Below are 21,298 nucleotides of genomic sequence, written 5' to 3' on the forward strand. Positions count from 1 at the left end.
GGAAGTGGGAGTGGGAATGAGAATGAGGGTGGGCTGCACGCCGGCTCGGCCAAGGTGGGGGGATCAGTCTTCAGGTTAGCGAAAATTAATGTAAAAGACAGTGAAAGTGTAGCGTGCCCCCCGCAGCAAAACGTCCGGGCGTATTGCCCCTGCTGCCTTTGCTGAAGGATGCTTTTGCTTTCCCAGGGCTGGGGGGCTCCGTGTGTTCCCGGCCTCTGGATCCCCTCAGGTTTTCAGACGAGAAGGTGGTATTTGCACACAAGTGCTCGAGGCACAAGCCCTCGATCCATTAGAGCGATTTTTTTACAGGAATTAGTAATTTTTAGACCACCTTCTTAGCAGGAGTCATGTGCTTTTTAACATCTTCATAAACGCAGGACTTGCAGGGATCCTTTGCAACTTTGCAGGTGGTAGAAAATTGGGAGGAGCTGTTAACTCCCTTGAAGACAGGAAGAGGCGCTCAGGCACATGATGTCGTTCTTGGGGCTGTCCATGCAGGGCCAGGAGTTGGATTCGATGATCCTTGTGGGTCCCTTCCGACTCAGAGTGTTCCCTGATCTGTGTCCCAAAGCATCATAACGGCCTGAAGCTGTGGGTGTGGCACCTGAGACAATGATAGGTCCAGTGTTGGTCACAAGAGCCTGATCCTCTGTGTATCAATTAGAAATGCTATTTTCACCAGGCTGTTAGCCCAGGTTTGAGGTGTGATGCTCTATTAGCTCACGTGCCTGATTTCCCATATGTTTGTTATTTGCCCTTCCTGTTACAAAGGTCTCTGTGTAAACTAACACATGGTGTGTGGTAGAAAGATTCATTAGTATTTCTGTCCACTGTCAGAGGAAGGAGGAAGATCCTTTTTGTTTTGTACTGGTGTTGTAGCTTTTCTTTCTTTGCATTTTGGTAGACATCCACCAGAGAGGCTCTGATTAACAAAAGCATCAAGCCGTTGTTGAATGCATTTAACCAGGTTCCTGGAAGGTAAGTCAAGGCCACTTGTTTTTTTAAAAAGTGCCTGTTTAGATAAGTTTTAGTAGTCTTGTGCCTGAGGGTTGTTACTAACTAAGGTGGAATGTTTGCATTTGCAGTGAAAATGAGAAGAAGTGTACCTTGGATCAAGCTTTTAGAGTTGTTGTAGAAGAAGAAATAGTGAGTATTTTAAACTGCTGAAGCTTATCTCTTGTTGAACCTCACATGTCTATTGACAGGCTGGTATATTAATGTAACAGCAACTTACTTTAGTGTAAGAAAACACTTTATTAAAAACAGGAGCTATGTAATGGTGAGGTAATGGAGATTAAATACAGATGATTCAAGGAAGTAGGTAGGATCTTGTATTTTACAGACATCACACTGTAGTGAGAGCTGTTGTCTGAGCCTTTTCTAGCAGTTCTTTGTAATGTTTGTGAAAGTCTGCTGCATATGAAAATTCTAATTCATAAACATGCATTACTCAATAACTGTACTTTAAAAGTGGGTGGAAGGGGTAGGTTTGGAGTAGATGGTCAGAAAGAAATTCCTCACTGTGAGGGTGGTGAGGCACTGGAACAAGTTGTCCCTAGATGTTGTGGATGCCCCATCCCTGGAAGTGATCAAGGTCAGGTTGGATGGGGCTTTCAGCAACCTGGGCTAGTGAAAGGTGTCTCTGCCCCTGGCAGGGGGGTTTGAACAGTGAGATATTTTGGCCTCCCCAAATCAAAACTATTTTGTGATTCGTTACTTATGTAACAAAGCTGCCTTGACAGCTGAAAAGAATGATGAAAGGAGTCAAATAGTGTATGATCAAATAATATTTGAATGAAGACTGAATGTGGGATATTAATTTTCAGAGGCAAATGACTGCGTGCACTTGGGTCTTTAGTGGCTGGAAGCAGTCAGGAAAGGTTTAATTCTCAATAAAAACTTACTACAGTTAACTGATAAGTCAGATTTCATAGATTGTTTTGGGAAGTTGAATGTCAGTATTTGTTTTAAATATGCCTACTTGGAAACAAGAATTTTAGTTTTGTTAGATACATTATGGTCAGACTGGAGAATTTCAACAGTGTTTTCTTTGTTTAGATAAACAAAGCTCCATGTGAGAATCTCCTAGCAATTATTTCTCTTGCTATTAATGGAGTCACAGAAGGTGAGCATCTCTCTTTCAAATTCATTGGGAGTTTTAGGGACCATTTAGGGGAATTTTAAAATCTTGATTTCTGTAAATCATCTACTATGGTTATCTTTGGTGATATACGACTCTTATGCTAGTGGTTAGTTTCAGAACAGAAATTAAGTATATAATTAAAGTATATAATTAAATAATTAAATCTGGTTATATATGTGACATTTGTGTTAGAATCTTTCTTTTTTTTTTTTTTTGTTAATAAAGAAAGATGAATGGGTTTGGTTGCAGCGTGATCAACAGTTTCTTTCCAGCACTCTAAAATGATTAGAAGTTTCCCATCATAATTTCAGAGATTAGACCGCTGAGGCAGAGAGGTAAAATGACTTGGCAGAGGCAGAAATAACATCTCCTGTGTATCTGTGCTCATCTCCTGTCAGTATATGGCTGGTTTTTAGATACTTGAATCTGTTTCAATAGCAGATTGTGTCAGAAATCAGTGTGCTGTTCTCCTCTGAAGTGGCTTTTGCTCTCTTCCTTTTGTTTATTTGTTCACATTATTCATCAAAAATTGTTTGTTTCAGTAAGTACAGGTCAACTACATGTATGTTTTATGAGCTGTAGAATAACAAGAGCTGTGCTATGAGGAATGCAGGCACTGCCTGCAGAGCATGGGTGGATGGACTTGGAGCACTGTTTTAGTGGTGCTTGAAAAGGCTTTCAGCCTTCATGGATGTGTGTAGTGGGACTAACTGTGGATATAGAAGGCTGAAAGAGTTCACTTGCAGTCTGCAAAAAGATGTGACATTGTTTCAGATTTTGAGGTCATTATAACAGTTATTTTTTTAATATTTGTTTTATGTTAGTGCAAAGCTTTTGCAAATCTCATTTGAGTATGTGTAGAAATAGCATTAATGAAAGTTCACATTTTAGCCCAAGTTTTCTGTTAGGATTTGTAGGAACTCGGAAGAACTTCTTTCTTCTACTTTTTTTAATAAAATGTCCCTCAAGTGTAAAGCATCTCTTTGTTTTGTATTTCAGTTCAAATTTGTTGAATAAAAAATTCCCTGTTCCTCATAGGTATCTGCACTGCATCAACTCCTTTTGTGCTTTTGGGGGATGTTCTGGATTGCCTCCCTTTGGATCAGTGTGACAAAATTTTCACTTTTGTGGAGAAAAATGTTGCTACATGGAAATCGGTAGGTATTTTTGCAAAATGTTGCATAGTTTGGCTAAAGCTTTTGTCTACAAGAACCATTTTAATGAACAGAATTTAACTGTCTTTGTGGCTGACACATAAGTGTCAGGAACTCCAGAGATAGCACCTGAAAAGCATTCTACTGTCTCAGTGTTTTCCTAATCTGGATTTTCTACCTAGAACCTCCTCCTGTAGTCACTCAGGCTGATTTGTTTCAGATAACATTGTGGCCCCTGACCTAGTCACAAACTGTTCTTTATTGTCGAGTCAAGTATCAACCAATTTCTTCTTCCAGATCCCCAGTATTGTGAACACTATTAATCTTTTGTGTGTGCTGTTTGCTTATTTGTATAAATCATACATGGAGTAATAAAGGAAATTAGTGTAAAAATTAGTGCATTCCAAGAAAAAAAAGTGGATGGTGTTCTTACAGTTCATTGTCACACGTGGTTTTCCTTTAAGAAGGCTGGATGTGGATATGTTTTATGCTTTCTTGGAATTTGTGGGACCTTTTTGTGAAACCTGCCTGTTATGTAAGGGAAGACTCAAATTTAGTTATTTGTAGGAGTGACTCATACTTACTCATATCTTGTGATTGGATTAAATCTGCTCAAGAAGGTTTTATGATATTTTAATGTTCTAAATACCTTTTCTCTGTTTCAGAACACATTTTACTCTGCAGGGAAGAATTACTTGCTGCGTATGTGTAATGGTGAGTAGTAGTTTTTCACGGAGGGGAGAGCAGTATTAAAGAACTTCCTATCTCAGGAAATGAAAATTAGTTTAATAATCTGATTTAAATTCAGATTTGTTCAGTAAGTAATAAAGTTAAAAGGTGCATCACTCTGAACAGATACGTATCTTGGTTGTTAATGTAAAAGTCATTCAGGCCTCAGGGAACTCTCTTCATCAGTGGAGATGATTATAGAAGAATATCATTCCTCAGCAATGACAAGGCCTGTATCCAAGGCATTATTTAGGTAGCGTTCATTCAAATTTATTTTTTATTGGTGTTGAAGGTGTTAGGAGAATTGACAGAATGCATTTGGAAGAAATATGTCTGGTCAGAGGGAGTCATTGGCATTTGAATTTACAATTACGAGTTTCCTTTCATTAGCTCAGTAGGTTGTAATTAGCAAGTCTTGAATTCTGTTACATGAGAAGTGAAAAGGGGGATAAATACTAATATTCTTTACTTTTTACAATGTTTAGATCTGCTAAGAAGATTATCTAAGTCACAAAACACAGTCTTTTGTGGAAGAATTCAGCTGTTCTTGGCTAGGTTATTTCCACTTTCAGAAAAGTCAGGTGAGGTTTTTTGCATTTCATCGCACTTAACATCGAGACTAAATAAGCTGAACCTTTAAAGTCTGTGATGGTTGCAGACCAAATCCAGTTGGACCAAATCACTTTGCACTTGCATCCTAGTTCTTGTGTCTGTCCGTGGTGTTGTGACTTTTATTTGCTTTGATTTCAAATGTAAGTTTTGAATGCTCTGAGAATTGAGTATCAGTATTTCATAAAGAGACTTGGGAATGTTACAGCTTTTAAGACTTTCTCTTTGTTTTTCGCAGGGCTTAACCTACAGAGTCAGTTTAACCTGGAAAATGTCACTGTTTTCAATACCAATGAACATGAGAGCACTCTGGGACAGAAGGTGAAAATTCCTATGTAATTTTTCACTGATTCTGCAGTTAATGTGTAAGATTGTTTGCACAAAAAGTGTTTGGGACTGTAGGTTCATAATTTGGTTGTCCCTCTGCCAGACCAAGCTGTTGTTTTGGGAGTAGGCATTCCCAGGTGTCTGTTAGGTCACCTGGAACATTAAACTGTGCACTCTGAGGGTGAAAAAGACTGGTTTGATTGTGAGGAATGAGTACGGTCACTTACTGTGCAAAGGTTTCCCCACAGTATGCAGAGGACAGAGCTGTCTCTTCAGCTTTTTTCAGGAGAAATGAGGCTACCATTGCATTAAGACAGAAATTTATTACATGTATTATAGTAATAATACTTCGGAGATCTTTTGAGTTACCAGCTTAAGCTTTCTGATCTAATATGTAATTGAATGTTTACAGTAAACAACACTGTGAGAGCTCTGTGCAAACTGTAGTGGCATTTATATAAATCTTAAATATTTTTTTTCCTATTTAGCACACTGAGGAGAGGGAAGAAGGAATGGATGTGGAAGAAGGTGAAATGGGAGATGATGAAGCACCAACGAGTTGGTGAGCTGACAAAAGTTTAAAAGCTGAAGCAAAGCTTTATAAAGTGAAAGGAAAAAAGCTCCTCATCTTCTGCTCTCTGAAGATTAGATGTATCTAATCAGGGAAGACTCCTGGCGATGTCTTAATTGTTTAAGTTGCCTGGAAGACAGAAATGTACAGATTTGAAAAAGTTGTGTACCCTGCCTGAGAACCACTCTGGTTTTGACAATTTTACAAATTCCCTTCACAAAACTTGTTGTGATAAGGTGTATTCAGGAATTTTGAGTATATGCGTAAGGAGCAAAAGCTGTGTTCCCCTTCATGTCACAGATAGTGAAAAACTCCTAAGATCCCTTTTGTGTACTTTTTTTGCTTTTATGGTGAGAAAGTAACAAGAGACAGAATGGAAAACTCTTACAAGGACAAATTTTGAGTTACAGATTCCTCTGTGATGGTTCACTACTGACTCACTAATTTACTCCAAAGTGAATAATGTTTTCTGAGGTTGTACATTCTTGAGTGAATTTGAATATAATATATTGCTTTTCAGGATGTTTTTTTCATTATTTTTTCCACAGTTCCATTCCAATAGATTATAACCTGTATAGAAAATTCTGGTCGCTTCAAGATTATTTTAGAAATCCTGTGCAGTGCTATGAGAAGGTGTCATGGAAAACGTTTCTGAAGGTAATCTGAGTTCATGCTTCAACCATTCAGCCTGAGGTCATTGTTTACATGAGTAGCAGTGACTGCATAAGCATGGAACAGTTCAAAGGTCAGGCTGCTGGAAAATGATAGTGCACGAGGAAATGCATTTTGCTGTTTTCTTAAGTGAGCCTTTTACAGTAAATTAATATGTTGTGTTAAAATGTACAGTAAATTCCCTACTGTGTGTCAATATCAGAAACACTTCATATGCTGCAGCAGTGCCAGAAGTACTTTTTTTTGTGGTTTATCAGCTGCAAAAAGCAGAAGTTGTGGGTTTGGGTGGGTTTTTTTACCCGAAGAAGGTAAATAGCTCCATCTAGTCCTTGCTGTTATTTTTGAGTAGTCATACTGATGCCAGTGGGATCCTAAAGATTGCTGGTTTCTAATAAAGCAGATCTCTTTGTAGAAGCAATGACTTGAATGTCCCCTTCAGCCAGCTGTTTGTTTTGCTTAGTATGAATATTGATGAGGATTTATTGCTTAGGTACTGTGTCTTCAAAATTTGTCACTCAGTATTTATTTAATTCAAAGAAACTTAATTATTTTTTAATCTTCATTCTCTGTGTTCTGGTAATAAGAGGTGACATCTGCTCAGACATCCTAATATAAATCTAATTTATGACATCTACTAATGGGGCCAAAAAAAATACCAACAAAAACCACCAGAGGTGCAGTTCAGAAACTGATCAAGGCCAGACTTAGGTCTTTCAGATGAAATCTGTAGCACTGTCATCATGTGAACCTTTTTTCTTCATGACATCTAAACAACAAAACATTGTTCAGATCCTAAAATGTTGTTTTTCTTAGCATACTTTAAATGTTCTGACATGATAACATTTTCACTTCATTTGTGGTGTTCAGAGCAGTCCTGCACATCAGTAACAACGGGGTTGTTTCAATGGGCTGATAGCACATTTAGCAAGTATTTTACTCACTTGGCTTTAAGTCTGCAAAGGTTCAGTATTGTTTTCATGTGGTAAATAACTCTTTTATAGTACTCAGAAGAAGTTTTGGCTGTTTTCAAAAGTTACAAATTGGATGACACTCAGGCTTCCCGAAAAAAGTTGGAAGAACTTAAAACAGGAGGAGAACATGTGTATTTTGCAAAGTTCCTAACTAGTGAAAAGGTACGTGGTTTCCCTTCCAGAATTCCAGGCTAATTGAGGTTGGAAGGAATTTATGTCTGGTTCAGCTTCCCTACTCAAAGCTGTCAACTGGAGCAGTTGATCAGCACTATGTCCAGTCAAGACTCCACAGTTTCTCTGGATATCCCATTACACTGTTTGGCTGCTTTATTTAGATAGATTTATTCTATTCCTTTTTCTATTTTATTCTTTGTGGGTTGCCTCTGTTAATTAATGACTACGGGGCTTCTATTTCTGGAATAAGAGTCTTCAGTAACGCTGCCATTTGTTTATTGGATTGCATTTCTAATGGTGCCTTTACAAAGATAAATTAAAAGAGAGTAAATATTTAAAGATCTTTTGCTTTTTTATTGTTGTTTAGCTGATGGATTTACAGCTGAGTGACAGTAACTTCCGTCGTCACATCTTGTTGCAGTACCTAATACTATTTCAGTATCTAAAGGGACAAGTCAAATTTAAGAGGTAATGTGAAAATACTTTGTGTTTTGGGGATGAGGAACTAGGAACTTGGAGACAAACCAAAATATTTTAAAATAGTTTGCCTACTTATTCTGAGTTTGTGGAACTTGAAGCCTTGGATTGATAAATACAGGGTGTGGCTGAAGTAATTTTACAGCAGGAAAGCAGAGCTCTCATTCATTTCTCTACTCCTCTGCCTGATTCTTTGCCCTCCCATGCTCTAGTGTTGATTGGACTTGCTCGAACTTGTGCCACTTACTATACAGGCAAAAACGCAATCTGCTCATCTTTGCAGAGTAAGTTTTCTGCCACCTGCTATAGCTTGCTTTTTGTAAACACCTCTCAGAGAACTTTGTAAACTAGGATCATTATCCTAATTCTACAGATTATTTTTCAAGACAGTCTAGTGGCTGAGAAGGAATGGAATTCAGGTCTTCTGAATTCCAGTTCAGTCCTTTTGAGGTGACAGTCATTTCATTGTCATTGCATTAAAATGTTCATTATAAATGGTCACTTATTGGTGGTCAAGGATAGCATGAGGTACAGATGGTGTAGTATAACACTTGGTGAGTGTTTCTGAGGGAAATATTTTCATTGTGCCCATTTGCTGTGTTTTGGGTCCAATGTCGAGGTGTGATCTTGAGTCACTCAAATGGACTTCCTATTGGGTTTATCTACACCTTGAAAGTATAGTCCCCAAGCACATCCAGTTAAGTCCACAAGCTAATAAATGCCCTGGGACCACAGGAGATCACATTCAAAGCGCTTTCCTCAGATCCTAAAACCCCTCAGATTGTATGTAGTATAAATTATGTGTCCTCAGCACACTTTCTGATGTGCTGGTTTTTTTTTTTCAATTCCAGTTCGAACTATGTTCTAACAGATGAACAGTCTCTTTGGATTGAAGATACTACAAAAGCAGTCTACCAGGTTGGTACAGTATCTACTTTCATAAAAATTACATGGAAGAATATTAAGCATGTAATATTGTATCAACCACCTTTAAAGCAGCATTCTCTGGAGTTCTTTTCCTACATGTTCTGCCACAGATACAATACAAAAAGTTCACCTTCTTTTCTCCCATTCATAGCTTCTTTCAGAAAATCCTCCAGATGGGGAAAGATTCTCAAAAATGGTAGAGGTGAGTATTTTGATATGCCTGCCTGAACAAAGTCTATGTAGCACATAAAAAAGCAGTTTTAGCTTATACTAGCTTTTAGAACACATCTATGGTATCTGAGAAAACTTTTGCCTCATCCTACTAAAAAATAGTCTTAGTGTCTTTTTATTTTGTAGTCGTATTTTATCCCATATTTTTATTAATACTCTTTTTTCCTTCTTCGGGGGAGAAACGGAGATATGCCTGTATGTGCATGTGTATATACAGGATGATGGGTTATTAGAAAGCAAAAAATATTTAAAAGTTTTTGCAGATAGGAGTCTTCTGCCCAAAGACATGGAAATGAAATACAAGTGAAATTAATTAAAACCCAAGAAGTTGTCTTTTTGCTTTCCTTTTTTCCTTTACGTTGACTGCATCTATTTTCTTGTCCAGACCAGGGGAAATAAAGCTTTTCCCACAATTTTTGAAGGGAGGAGTTACACTATTTTTGTATAAATTAATCCAGTTGCCCAAGATTATACTGATGATTCTCAAGATAGTGACTGAAACACACAGCCTAGAACAAAGGTTTCCCCTTAATTTTAATAGCTCCATTTAAAACTTTGGGGTCAACTCTTAAAGTGCTTATGACCCTAATAATGTGCAATACTTTCTGTCTTTCTACAGCATATATTAAATACTGAAGAAAACTGGAACTCATGGAAAAATGAGGGCTGCCCAAGCTTTGTGAAAGAAAGGTAACTTGTTATGCAACAGAAGCTTTCTGCTGCTTGTTTGAAATGGTGGTTCCACTTCAGAATCTGGTACCCAGCTGTACAGCTGCCTGTCCCTTCAGTGAGTGCAGGCTCTTAGATTTCTGCCAAAAGTCATAAGGCTTGCAGAGTGTCAGGGTGCTTATGGGTGTGTCTGCTCTCGGGAGAGCATTCTTCATTGTCTCAGGGCAGTATTTTGTGGTACTGAGGATCCAGTGGTCCAGGAGACTGGAGCAGGTTTTGCTGCCTCCCAGTTTCAGCAGACCCTAGCTTGAAGTGGTTAGTGCCTGACTTTTCCATATATGCCTTTGGACTGCCTCTAATGAAGCCTTTGGCATTATGGCTTTGGCAGGGCAGCATACTTGGAGTTTGTGTAACAGTTCTCTTACACAATTTATTTATTAGCTTGCCACTTGATGGTGATCATTTACCTTAAAGGGAGTGGCAATTAGATGGCTTTCACCACTGAAAGTTTCCTGGGCTACTAACTAGTGGCAAAACTTGAACTTTGACTCAATGTGTCTACTTGACTATCTTGAGGGCTTGACCAAACATTTGTCTTCCACCCGTCTTCATTGTACACACAGACTGTGACCTCTTTGTGGTAAGGAGCATGTGGATCATTATATCTTTGGAGATTCCTTTTTATTGGAGAGATGAGGTGCAGCCACCTCTTCATGACTTAAGCTGTTTGTAAATAAAAGGGAGGGGGGCTGCTAGAAGAGAGAAATTATTGTTGCAGGGGGATTGTGGGGAAGTAAAATATGAAGTTTGACTTTTATAAATATTCTGTCTCCTTTAGATCTCATCCAGAGTTTCAGCTTGGGTAGGTCTTGCCCTAACCTCAGTGCTCTGGGATCTCCATTCTCTAATCCCATGAAATCAGGTGCAGCTGGGGAAAGAGACCTTGCAACCATGATCCCAGCAGTGGGGTAGATCACGTCCTGCTGGCACAATTGTGATTTGCTTCCTTCTGTTTATTGGGACTCTGGTAGACCTTTACATTTTTGAGTGAACTAATTTTGGTGTCTGGCAGAATCCTTTATCTCTACTTTGCCTTCTCTCTCCTTTTCCCCACTGCCTCCTTCCACCCTTAGACTCACTGTCCCTCAGTCCTTTCATTACGATTTAACTTGGCACCATCTCAAGGTGAAAGGTGAAGGTGAAACAGCTTTTTTGTTCTTGAGATATTACTGGTTTGATACTGAAGAGCATCTTCTTTTTGTTTTCTTTTTTTTTTTTCTTTAGACCTCCTGATTCTAAGCCAATGAGGCCTGTGAGGAAGAGGCCAGCTCCAGAGGACTTCTTAGGAAAAGGATCAAACAAAAAAATCCTTATGGGGAAGTATGTTGATTTCTCTTTCATTTACAAAATTTCTGGGTTTGGCTTGGTTAATTGGTTGGGGGATTTTATGTTTGGGGGTTTTTTCCCCCACTGTTTTTTCTGTGCACCAATTTTCAAACATCTTTACTCTGGAACTGCCAAAGAACAGCCAAAAGATATATCACTCTTTTAAAACTTGCAGTAGGCTTGCTTTCCTTATAAACATCTTTTACACATCCCTTTAAAACAGTCCATGAGTGTGGCATGGTAGAATGATGAACATAAACAATGTGTGTTTATGCTTTTCTTTTCAGTGAGGAACTGACCCGCCTTTGGAATTTATGTCCTGATAACATTCAAGCCTGTAAATCTGAGAGTAGGTAGGTTAAAAATGGGTGTGTCATTGTTTAAAGCTAACTAATTAGCACTCTAATTAGAGAGTTACAAAATTGGCATAAGGAAGATGTACAAGATGATCTTAGGAAGTGTGCATTTCTCACCTTTAGAGAAGGTGGTTGTATGAATCTTTGCCCTGAAACCTCTTTACAGTATTCCTCACTTCTTTGAGTGTTTATGCTGCCAGTAATTTTCATTGCTTACTAAAGTAAAATCTAAGCTGAAAACCAGATGAAAACTCCCCTTTTGTAGAACATGATTGTATAATTAGTTACCTTATATAATGAAGGAAGATTGCCAAGTCTGGCTCTGATGAAGTTAGCATGCTGTTTGGCTATGATTTTCGAGCAGGTCTGTGCTTTAAACAATGCTAGATAAGAGGAAATTGGCTACCAGGCATTGTTCCAGCACATACTGTGTCTGTTTGTGGGCAGATACAGAAAAATGTAATTATTGGTTGTCCCTTATGCTTGCACAATTGTAGGAAATGCTTAAAATGTATTCTGCTGCACAACTTTCTTTGTTACAGATACCAAAATCTCTTTTACTGTGCAGACATGATACAGAGTAAGAAAATTTGGAGAAGGAATGGGACAGTTCCCAGAGAGAACTCTGCTAGTAGTGGCTGTAAAGTCTGGTTGTGTGGGTAGAGGTGCTAGCTGTGCAGATATTCCTGGGAGGAATTGCTTTTCTAGAGGTGCAGAGTTTTGCAGAGGAAGTGCCCTCCTTTCTTGTGAGGCTGGGATGTACAGGAAGGCCTTTGACAGGATACTTGCCTTTACTAGGCCAAGGGATGAAGCTGGAGTTGTGTTTGGAACCAAAGCTTTTGGTTCCATGTGTGTGATTGTATTGTGCTGCAATGCCTTTAAATAAAAATAAATAAATAAAGCCCTTAACACATGGAGATAAACAAAGAAAATGCATGCCATGGTAAACAGGAAATAGATCCCATGGTGTCCAGATTTGGTTGCAAATTTTTTAATGTGGTTTTGTGACTGTATGTGGTCAAGTAAGTGTAGCTTTTTGCCTTGGTTCTCCACATCTCCATTCAAATGGGGTAATACTTCCTTAGCTGTCCCCTTTTTAGATGGTTGTTCTGGGGATAATGTGGCAGGATTCAGATGGGTTTTCAAGGTGCTGGCTTTTTCCAGCAGTCAGTGATGATGTAGGGGGCACTGCTGCCCTGGGCAAAATGCCTTTTTCAAAACAAAATTGAAGTGAATTTAAAGACGAGTGTGCTTCACCCCCTGCTCCAACCCTTTGCTAGACTTCCTTGCAGAAGCAGGTATGTCTCTGTCAGTACTGGGTAGAAGAAATACAGATCATTATGAGCTTGTTTTGCACCACTGAGAGTGTTGGCTCTCAGTAACCTACAGCTCTCACACAATCTGTGTTTCTTGGGTAGAGTCTTCTCAGCAGCAAACCATCCTGATGGTGTGAAATTTCGTTTATGTTCTGTTTTTAGGTCAGGGTTCCTTTTGTGCTGCTTTGAGTACCTGTCAGAACCCACCACAGGCAGTTCTGAGAGCAGATGGAGCTGAGGTGGGGGGTAGCAGGGACAGCCATGTTTTGATGCTGTCAAATGGCACAAAGCTAGCAACCATTTTAGACTCTTGAGCACTTGTGAGCTGAGCAAATGCTGCTGACAGATGTTGATATCACCTCTTTGTAGGGCAGGAGGTTTAAATGTATATAATAGGCAGTGCTAGCAACTGCTGGCACAGTCTAGTGGCTATGCAGTTAATAATTTTATAGCAACATGTATCAAGCACTTTCTTTGCTTGTTTAAAATTGTTAAATTTGGGTGGGTTGGTTTGGGATTTGTATTTTTCTCCTCAGTGGATGAGCTTGAGATGTGTCTGAAGAAACAAAGACTGTCTATTTTAGAGAAGTTTGTGAAGCGTATTTAAGCTCTTTATTTGATTTTTATTTTTTTTAGGGAATATATGCCGACACTGGAGGAATTTTTTGAGGAAGCTATTGAACAAGCAGACCCTGAAAACATGGTTGAAAATAAGTATAAGTATGTCCATCTCTGCTGTGTTTCACTTGATTTTAATCTGTTTCATGTTTGGATTGTTAAAGAAAACAGACTGTTCTCAGCATTACTAATATCTGTGTAGGACTCCAGAAATGTACAAAAATTGATTAAATCTTGACAGAATTATATTACTAAATGTCTCAAATCTTTCTCTGTGTTTTTATAGATGCCAGACTTTACTAACCAAGCTTGTGTTTTATTGTAGGGCTGTGAACAATTCTAACTATGGCTGGAGAGCACTGAGACTTCTGGCACGCAGAAGTCCCCACTTCTTCCAGCCAACAAACCAACAGTTCAAGAGTTTACCTGAATATCTAGAAAACATGGTAATCAAACTAGCCAAGGAGCTGCCTGTAAGTAATATTATCCTATAATAATAAACACTGAATTCATTCACTTTCTGATTGTCCCTCTGTAGTCCATTTGGTACATGGACAGAGGGGGGAAAAGAAAGCCAGGAAAAATGTTTGTACACTGAAGTAAAAATTACAAATAAAATCAGTCTAATCTCTGAACATCCCAGTAACAATAAACTGAGTAACATTGATTAACCTAGTAACTGTTCAGCCCTGCCTTGTACTCTGAAAAAAAAACAGCTGTGGCAATCCTATTGTTAGGCAGGAGTGTGTATGTATGTGTATATATATATATTTGTGTGTGAATATATACTTACATACACATTAACCCAGCTGCTTGGGTTCCGTGTTGCAGTACAGACCAATTTTATGGAAGGTATAAGCCAGAATCATGGCTCATGAATATACAGGGATGGCAGGAAAGAGGCAGCATGTGCAGGTGATGGTGCTGTGCTAAGTGTTACCAGAACTTTACAGCAAGGTTTGCCAGAGTTCTTCTATCAGCTCCCTGTGTAAAATATGCAAAACAAGAATAAACCTTGTGGAGCTGTAAAATTAAGGCATTAACCCTTTGCTTGGTCAACAGTACACATTTGAGTCCGGGGGGCCCTTTCAGATGGCTTTATACACAGTGATACTGAGACATTCCTTTTGTGTAATGTGAGTTCTAAAAGCTGGAGTTTAATACATGGCTGTTTTGTTTGTCCAGCCATCAGAGTTAACTGTGTGCTAAGAGCAAGTTTAGAAAAAATGTGGGGATTTTAATTTGTTGAATGTATTAAGGTATGGCTGCGTGCAATATTCCTGATGGTACTGCTGTCATGTGCCAAAGGCAATGGCAAGAAACAACTTGTGTACCTAAGGCCCATGGCTGAAATATAGAAAAAGATGAAACTTTTTGGCTGATCAGTACGCTGAATGAGGGAGTGAAAAGTTTGTATATTTGATTGCCACCTTCCAGAAGTCTGAAAGTACATAAACTTTGGGGAATTCCCAAGTGTGGAATAATGTTAGTGAATAACAATAATAATGATCTTTTTAAAAATGTTCATTGGTAGTGATCTTAAATTTGGTTGGCTGGGGTTTTTTTTAAGCAAGTGATAAAGCTCACTATGGAATGCTTAATTGTTACTATGAAAAGGAAGAATCCTATTAAGTCAGTGAATGCTTTTATGAGGTTTTTTTAGTTAGTAATATATTTTATTAGAATTTACTGGTGTTTAGGAGACTCTGGGGGATTTTTAATTCTCATGTGGGATTGTGTCAGGCTTTCCATTCTAACACACATTCCAGAGACAAGCACAGAGCTGTAGAATTTCTCTTTAAACACAAAATTCATCCAGTGATGTTTAGTTCTTTCATTGTAGCCTCCTTCTGAAGAAATAAAAACAGGTGAAGATGAAGATGAGGAAGACAATGATGCTTTATTAAAGGAAAACAATGAAAGTAAGATTTGCATATTCTCAGTCTTTCCAGTTTTTTGATGTGTGTTGCAGAGTCTGTGTTTTAGCGTAGTTTCCACTGAGGGCCATCAGTCCTGCTTACCCCAGTGCATTCACACCAACAAGCACAGCCTTTTTGGGACACAGGAGCAGCCTCCCAGTGTCCTGGCCTGCAGTGCTGAAAGCTTCCAACCTGTTGGATTAGCACTTTCACTAGGAGCCTCTTTCACCTTTTCTGCTATGTGCTCTATGTTGCCAGTGTCACTGGGTGTTCATGGCTGAGATGTCAGCTGTGTAACAGCCTGTGTGAGTGCTCCTCACCCACTTTCCTGTTTTCTCTGCCCTTTAATCACTGGGTAAGCACTTTCCCCTAGCCCCTCCTGGGGTAGTAACTGTGGGACTTTCAAAAATGGATATATTCCAACTCTGAGATCTTTACTTCTTGTTCATTTAAAATACCTTAGAGGCAAAAGTTTCTCTGGAAGAAGAGCAACCTTCCTGACAAACATCATCTCATTCATTTTTCTCTACAATCCATGTCTGTTTGTCTCTCGCCTTTAATCCTGACGTGTCCTACTCCTAGGTGTCCTTCCCCATCTCCTCTGTCTGTGAATCTGCCCTCTTCCATCCTCATTCATGCCTTCATCTCACAGCTCCCTTGTGGGCTGTAACCTGGATCCAGCATGGGCAGATGGGATATGCAGGAAGCCAAACACTGGGTACCTCTGGCAGCTTTTTTGCAAGCTGTTTTCTGTCAGTGGAAACCCACCTGTGGGCTTCTGTGAATCACTCTAATGTTGCCCTTTTCCACCCAGCACTTGACCTTCTCCACAGTCTCCTTTGCAATAGTAGAGAAGTTCTTTCCTCTTCAGCTTAATGCTAATTCACACATTCTTTGTGGTGTCACTGTGTGGGATTTACATCTTTCTTCAAATCTTGTCTTAAAGCAATGTTGGCAGAGCCATTGTCTGCTGGGCTTAGACAGAAGGGAAATGATCTGAGGACTTTTATTGTTTTGTTCTGCATCTTTTGTCCTTTTCCTCGATGTGACTTCAGTTCAGATAAATGACTGTGACTGATAAGTGCTGGAGAGACTTGAAATTTCTACTCTGTGCCACCTCTCTTCAGCTGGCACAAGAAGGGACTAATTTTTAATAAGGTATCATTTTTTAATAAAATAAATCTTATTAAAAATTAGGAGTATGATTAATTTCTCTATGTATTTCAATTTTTGGTGTTTTTTTCTTTAAAATTGTGAAACAAACACGGGTGGTAAGCTGTAGATTTTAGACCCTGATAAGCTATGAATGTGCAAACCCATCTGTAATCACTATAGCACTTGGCTTCTCAGCAGAGTCTAGTCTTCCATGATTTTTATGTCAATGCCAGAATGACAGAAAATTCCTTAAAATACTGACTACACATGAAATTTACTGTCATAGCCCTGTTACCAATAGGAACATAAGAAAAAAGGGAATGAAACTGGGTTTGTTTGTTTGGGTTTTTTTACCTGGGTTGACTTTGAGTAAGGTGACTAAAAAATTCCAAAACACACCTAAATGTTAAAGATCACTCTGTATTTTAATGTTATAATTGACTTGTGTTGAAAACTGTAGTCTTGTCTGTCAAAATCCTTGTCTTCATTTGGAGGAGGCAGTTCTGATGTATTTAAGACTTAGGCACTTCTCTCAATATAAAAGGAGATAACATAAAAAGCAAGATTTTCCTTATTATGGGCATTAAGGAACTTAGCTCTTGAAACCCAGGTAAACACCTGGAAAAAGTCTGCTCTCAGAGCTCAAGTAGGTGTAAGTCAGTCTGTCAGTAAATAAACAGAGGATTTAAAATGGGGAGGATTCATTTGCAGTGTCTGGAGGTGTTCCCTGTGTCTCACTGCTGCCTTCTCTGTTTTCCCCAGGTCCAGAGGTACAACGGGACAAAGCCATGACAGGCGAGCAGATTGAATCCTTTGCTAGCAAGCTGGGGGAGCAGTGGAAGGCCTTGGCCCCCTACTTGGAGATGAAGGAGTCTGACATCCGGCAGATTGAGCTGGACAGTGAGGATGTGAAGATGAGAGCCAAGCAGCTGCTGGTGGCCTGGCAGGATCAGGAGGGCTCTCACGCCACCCCCGAGAACCTGATCATGGCGCTGACCAAAGCCGGCCTCGGGGACCTGGCCGAAAGCCTCACCAACGACACTGAAGGCAGCAGCTAACTCGCCTCAGATGCCAACTGACTGACTTGGGGCTCGGGGGGTTGGTAATTGTGATTCTTCTGGTGCTTGCCATTGATAATTGTTACTTTTGTCACTAGGTAACAGATTTTTGATAGGTATTTTATGTTCGGTAAAGGATATAAAGCTTTTTAATATTACTGTTGGATTGTCCGGATTGTCTGAGAAAGGATTAGTCACCCTGGCCTGGAACTAGGAAGCTTCATCTTTGGTGGTAGAACATGAAGGGGAGGATGGAGAGTCCTGGCAGCTTTTGGGGCAGCCTGTGGGACAGTTTGGCACCAGCAGAACTCAGGTTGCTCCTGCTGGACAGAATTGGCAAGCTCATTCCTCACAGCAGGGAAGGACTCTGTGTGAAGGACTTGGAGTCAACTCTTTGTGGTGATGGGAGCTACCTACCTGGTAGAAGTAAAATAAGAAGGTTGTGATGGCTGTCCAAGGCACACCACTGACTTCCAGGGAAGAAGTGCTGTCCTGCTCTGCCACTGAAGCACTGGTTCAGTCAATGATCATGGGATTTCCATGCTGGTTTTTGTTAGGGATTACTTCTAGCTTCTCATTCTTTGGCTGTGTAGAAACAGCCCTGAGTACTGGTAAACAAAGACCTTTTTTGTCACAGGTAATTCTGAAGGTTTCATTTTAAGGCTGTGGTTGTCTGTAGATGGGTACAAGCTCTTTTCCCTCAAATTGTGAGATTTTTGTGGTGTTACATGGCACTGGCTACAACTTGTTCTGTGGCTAGTTTGTGTAGTGTTTCTGCCACTGAAACAGAAACAGGACAGTTCCTGCCTGCAGAGCCATTGATAAAGAGTTTTGTGCCTGTTTCCCCCCTTCAGACTTAAAAGTGATTAGGAATTTGATAAGGATGCTTCAGTGAAGGTTGCTAGAGGCAGAGATAGAGGAAAATTATTGGAAGTAACAGCCCAGGTCTGCAGCTCCTGCTGCAGCTACGGGTTGGTAAAAGGTATGAACTTCAACCGTTTCAACTGATAAAGGGACTTGAGCATATTGTGAGTGGAGCTGTACAGGTGTGACTGACAACTTCAGTGCTGGGAAAACTGAGGATGACAGTGGGATGATGTAGTTCCACACAGCAGTAACCAGGCACCAACACCATCCCTCCTTCCCCTGTAACAGGATGCAGAACAAGAATTTAACCCTGGAGGTGTTTCTGTGGGGCCTGCAGAACAGAGACAGTACTGTACTGCCATGGGGGCTTCCTTAATGGGCAGAACTTGCCTTGAAGCATCCACTTAAAATAGAGCCCCAGAGCTTTGATGTGCTCCCAGGTGAAGCTAGCTGTGCAGGGAAGGTGGCACTGGAGTAACAATTGCAAGGCAGAAGAGCTGAGTGTGATGGCCACAGCTGATGCCAGCGTCCCCAGGGAAGGGTAAAAGGACCTTTCTGATCAAGAGGCACAGGCAAACTCACCATTCTGCCAAAAGAAGTGAAAGTGTTTCGTATGAATATGGACCAGCTCTTCCAGAAGGTACTGGGAACTTGTACATCGAGGGGTGAGGGGGTTGATGACCTTGATAGTGCTTTTTAGGCTGTAGCCAGTGCTGAAAGGTTTTTTTTTACAGCAGTCACACACATCCAGTTACTGCAGCAGGTCCAGTAAATAAGCAAAGCCCAGTTTTGCAGCCATCACACTGGACTTAGCTACTGAATAATGAGTAACAGGACAGGAGACACATCCCTACAGCTTAAAAAAACAAAAGTGACTTTATTCCATGACTGCTTTGAGACATTCATCAGTGGTGGCCCAAGAAGTGAAAACAAATGCATACTGACTACAGTACCAGGACAGGAGCTGTTTTTAATGGAGACACATTGTTGATCACAATTTATTCTGAAATCATGAGATGCCAGCAACAGAACAGACTGAATCAGCAGGTCAGGCTGGACAAATACTTGATTGTAGCCACAGCTGTTGGCTACAGGCAGCAGCACTGAGTTACACAACAAGGCAACAGTTTCTCTTCTACCTTCCTAACAGAACTGCCAGGTAAGGCAAAGGATGGACAGCTACTGAACTGTGGTATAAACCATGCAAGAGTAACAAATGTGAGAGTAGGTGTGTAATAAATACTTGATGACATTAGAGAAGGAGGAGGAGAGGCTCATTAAAAAAAATTATCTTCTGCAAGACATTAAAGCTATTTAAGTATTGTCACCACCACAGTGGGCAGTCCAGTCCCATAGTGACTAATTGGTACATGGATCAGTTTTAAAACAATATCCCTCTGTACATGAGAAGGTTTGAACAAATTATTTATCCACTTGCTAAAGCTCTGGGGTTAAAGAAGTGATCAGTAATCAACATTTATTTCACACCTAGGCAGAATGGCTAGAACGGAAGACTATTGTTCAGCTGCTTCTTCCACGACTTCAATCCTGCGAGGCCCGTAGAGTAGAACATAAGCTATATGCCAGTCTCCACCCCCAGATAACCTCAAAATGTCTTCAGGTGTAACAATGCTGACTTTGTCATCATCAAATTTAATCCATTCATCTGCAAGGAAAACAAGAGGATCATTTGTATCTTAGGTGCATAAAATCTAAGCTTGCTTAACAGCCCCTTTGCTGAAAGGAGCTGTGAAGATGGTTAACAGGGCTGCAATTTGTTTATTATTTTTTACCTTGTTTCCTTTTAACCCAAGACACATAATGCCCAGAGGAACTTGATCTGCCTTGATGAGTTAGCACTGCCTGCAGGTCATAATAGCCGCAGTTGTTAGAGCCAATATCTGAAGGGGAAAGAAACAGTAACCTTGAGTCCTACTTGAACAGCTGCAGGATTTTTAACAGCTTGCAGTCCAAAGATGCACCAGCCAGGCCACAGCACCACAGGTGTGTGTGCAAAAACCCAGCTACAGCACAGCACAAAACCACTGTGAATAAAGCAGCAGCTCTCAGCCAGGAGAGTCTCAGGAAACTGAAGATGTGCATTCTTATGAAATAAATATGTACCCATAAGTATTACTGATGTAATGCTCATGCTGAGTGCTTTGGGCCTTCAGGCTCCAAGCCTCACCAAAAAAAGGCAACACCAGCACCACCACAGCACTTTTAGAAGTCCAGTTTAAGTTTTTGTTTGGATTTCAGCCTTCTACCACACACTGACAAGGCAGCGTGCACATTACATGCAAATGTCTTTTGATGCGCCTGATTCTCTTATCACCAGCTTGTCAGATGGATGGCAATTATGCCTTTCACTATCTCAACGTTTTGGTTTACTTAATCTTTCCATTCCTGTCAGTCTTTGAAGATTAATTTTCAAAAGCATTAAAGAGACAGGGTTCTCAAAACAGTGCTTACCATCAGGTACACTTAAACACAAGTAAATAGAAAGTTACTTTAAAGCCAATTTGCTTCCCTGTACTCACCATCAGGAAAAGAAAATGGTTCATATTTAACTTCTTTCTGTGCACCATCACTTTTACTAGACTAAAAAAGAGAGTAAGTTGAATTAATGTGGAACAGTTTAATAAAAGCTCTAGCACAATAACATCAAATCCCAAGTCTCCATTAATTTAAGTACATTTTTAAGTCTAAACATTTTGGTTCAACTTGAAAGAAATTCATTATTGTATTTTTTTAGGTGGACATACAAAACTCTTATCTGAAGAAGATCAGTTTTAAAGCAAATATATTTTAGCACATACTGCCTGCAGTGTTCACCCACAAGATTCCTGGGTTTGTTTATGAAACAATTCTGCAATTGCAGATTCATTCCTTGGTGGGGGCTTGCTAGCAGCAGAAGTGACAATAAGAAAATACCAGACAGTGCCAATACATTCAAAAATAGCACTCTT

The 21,298-nt window shown here is 39.9% G+C and overlaps 2 protein-coding genes across 2 annotated transcripts in view; one reads left to right on the forward strand and one right to left on the reverse strand.

The window, feature by feature from the left end:
• Positions 1–17,621, forward strand: part of THOC1 (THO complex 1) — a 21,559-nt gene extending 3,938 nt beyond the window's left edge. Inside the window, exons 2-21 of the mRNA XM_031066602.1 lie at positions 905–978; positions 1,086–1,146; positions 2,059–2,125; positions 3,182–3,300; positions 3,963–4,011; positions 4,512–4,607; positions 4,874–4,956; positions 5,451–5,524; positions 6,082–6,190; positions 7,207–7,338; positions 7,718–7,818; positions 8,679–8,745; positions 8,906–8,956; positions 9,605–9,675; positions 10,939–11,034; positions 11,328–11,393; positions 13,349–13,432; positions 13,656–13,803; positions 15,174–15,252; positions 17,167–17,621. Coding sequence (XP_030922462.1) covers positions 905–978; positions 1,086–1,146; positions 2,059–2,125; positions 3,182–3,300; positions 3,963–4,011; positions 4,512–4,607; positions 4,874–4,956; positions 5,451–5,524; positions 6,082–6,190; positions 7,207–7,338; positions 7,718–7,818; positions 8,679–8,745; positions 8,906–8,956; positions 9,605–9,675; positions 10,939–11,034; positions 11,328–11,393; positions 13,349–13,432; positions 13,656–13,803; positions 15,174–15,252; positions 17,167–17,462 — 1,923 coding nt within the window. The 3' untranslated portion in view covers positions 17,463–17,621. The remainder of the gene's footprint in view (positions 1–904; positions 979–1,085; positions 1,147–2,058; positions 2,126–3,181; positions 3,301–3,962; positions 4,012–4,511; positions 4,608–4,873; positions 4,957–5,450; positions 5,525–6,081; positions 6,191–7,206; positions 7,339–7,717; positions 7,819–8,678; positions 8,746–8,905; positions 8,957–9,604; positions 9,676–10,938; positions 11,035–11,327; positions 11,394–13,348; positions 13,433–13,655; positions 13,804–15,173; positions 15,253–17,166) is intronic.
• A 1,675-nt stretch (positions 17,622–19,296) lies between these two features.
• The window catches only part of USP14 (ubiquitin specific peptidase 14), a 16,710-nt gene continuing 14,708 nt past the window's right edge, over positions 19,297–21,298 (reverse strand). Inside the window, exons 13-15 of the mRNA XM_014312008.2 lie at positions 20,870–20,930; positions 20,123–20,230; positions 19,297–19,995 (exon numbers count right to left, since the gene is read on the reverse strand). Of these exons, the coding sequence (XP_014167483.1) occupies positions 19,844–19,995; positions 20,123–20,230; positions 20,870–20,930 (321 nt within the window). The 3' untranslated portion in view covers positions 19,297–19,843. The remainder of the gene's footprint in view (positions 19,996–20,122; positions 20,231–20,869; positions 20,931–21,298) is intronic.

The sequence above is a fragment of the Geospiza fortis genome, unplaced genomic scaffold (genome assembly GCF_000277835.1).
Source record: "Geospiza fortis unplaced genomic scaffold, GeoFor_1.0 scaffold53, whole genome shotgun sequence".
NCBI classification, from domain to species: domain Eukaryota; kingdom Metazoa; phylum Chordata; class Aves; order Passeriformes; family Thraupidae; genus Geospiza; species Geospiza fortis.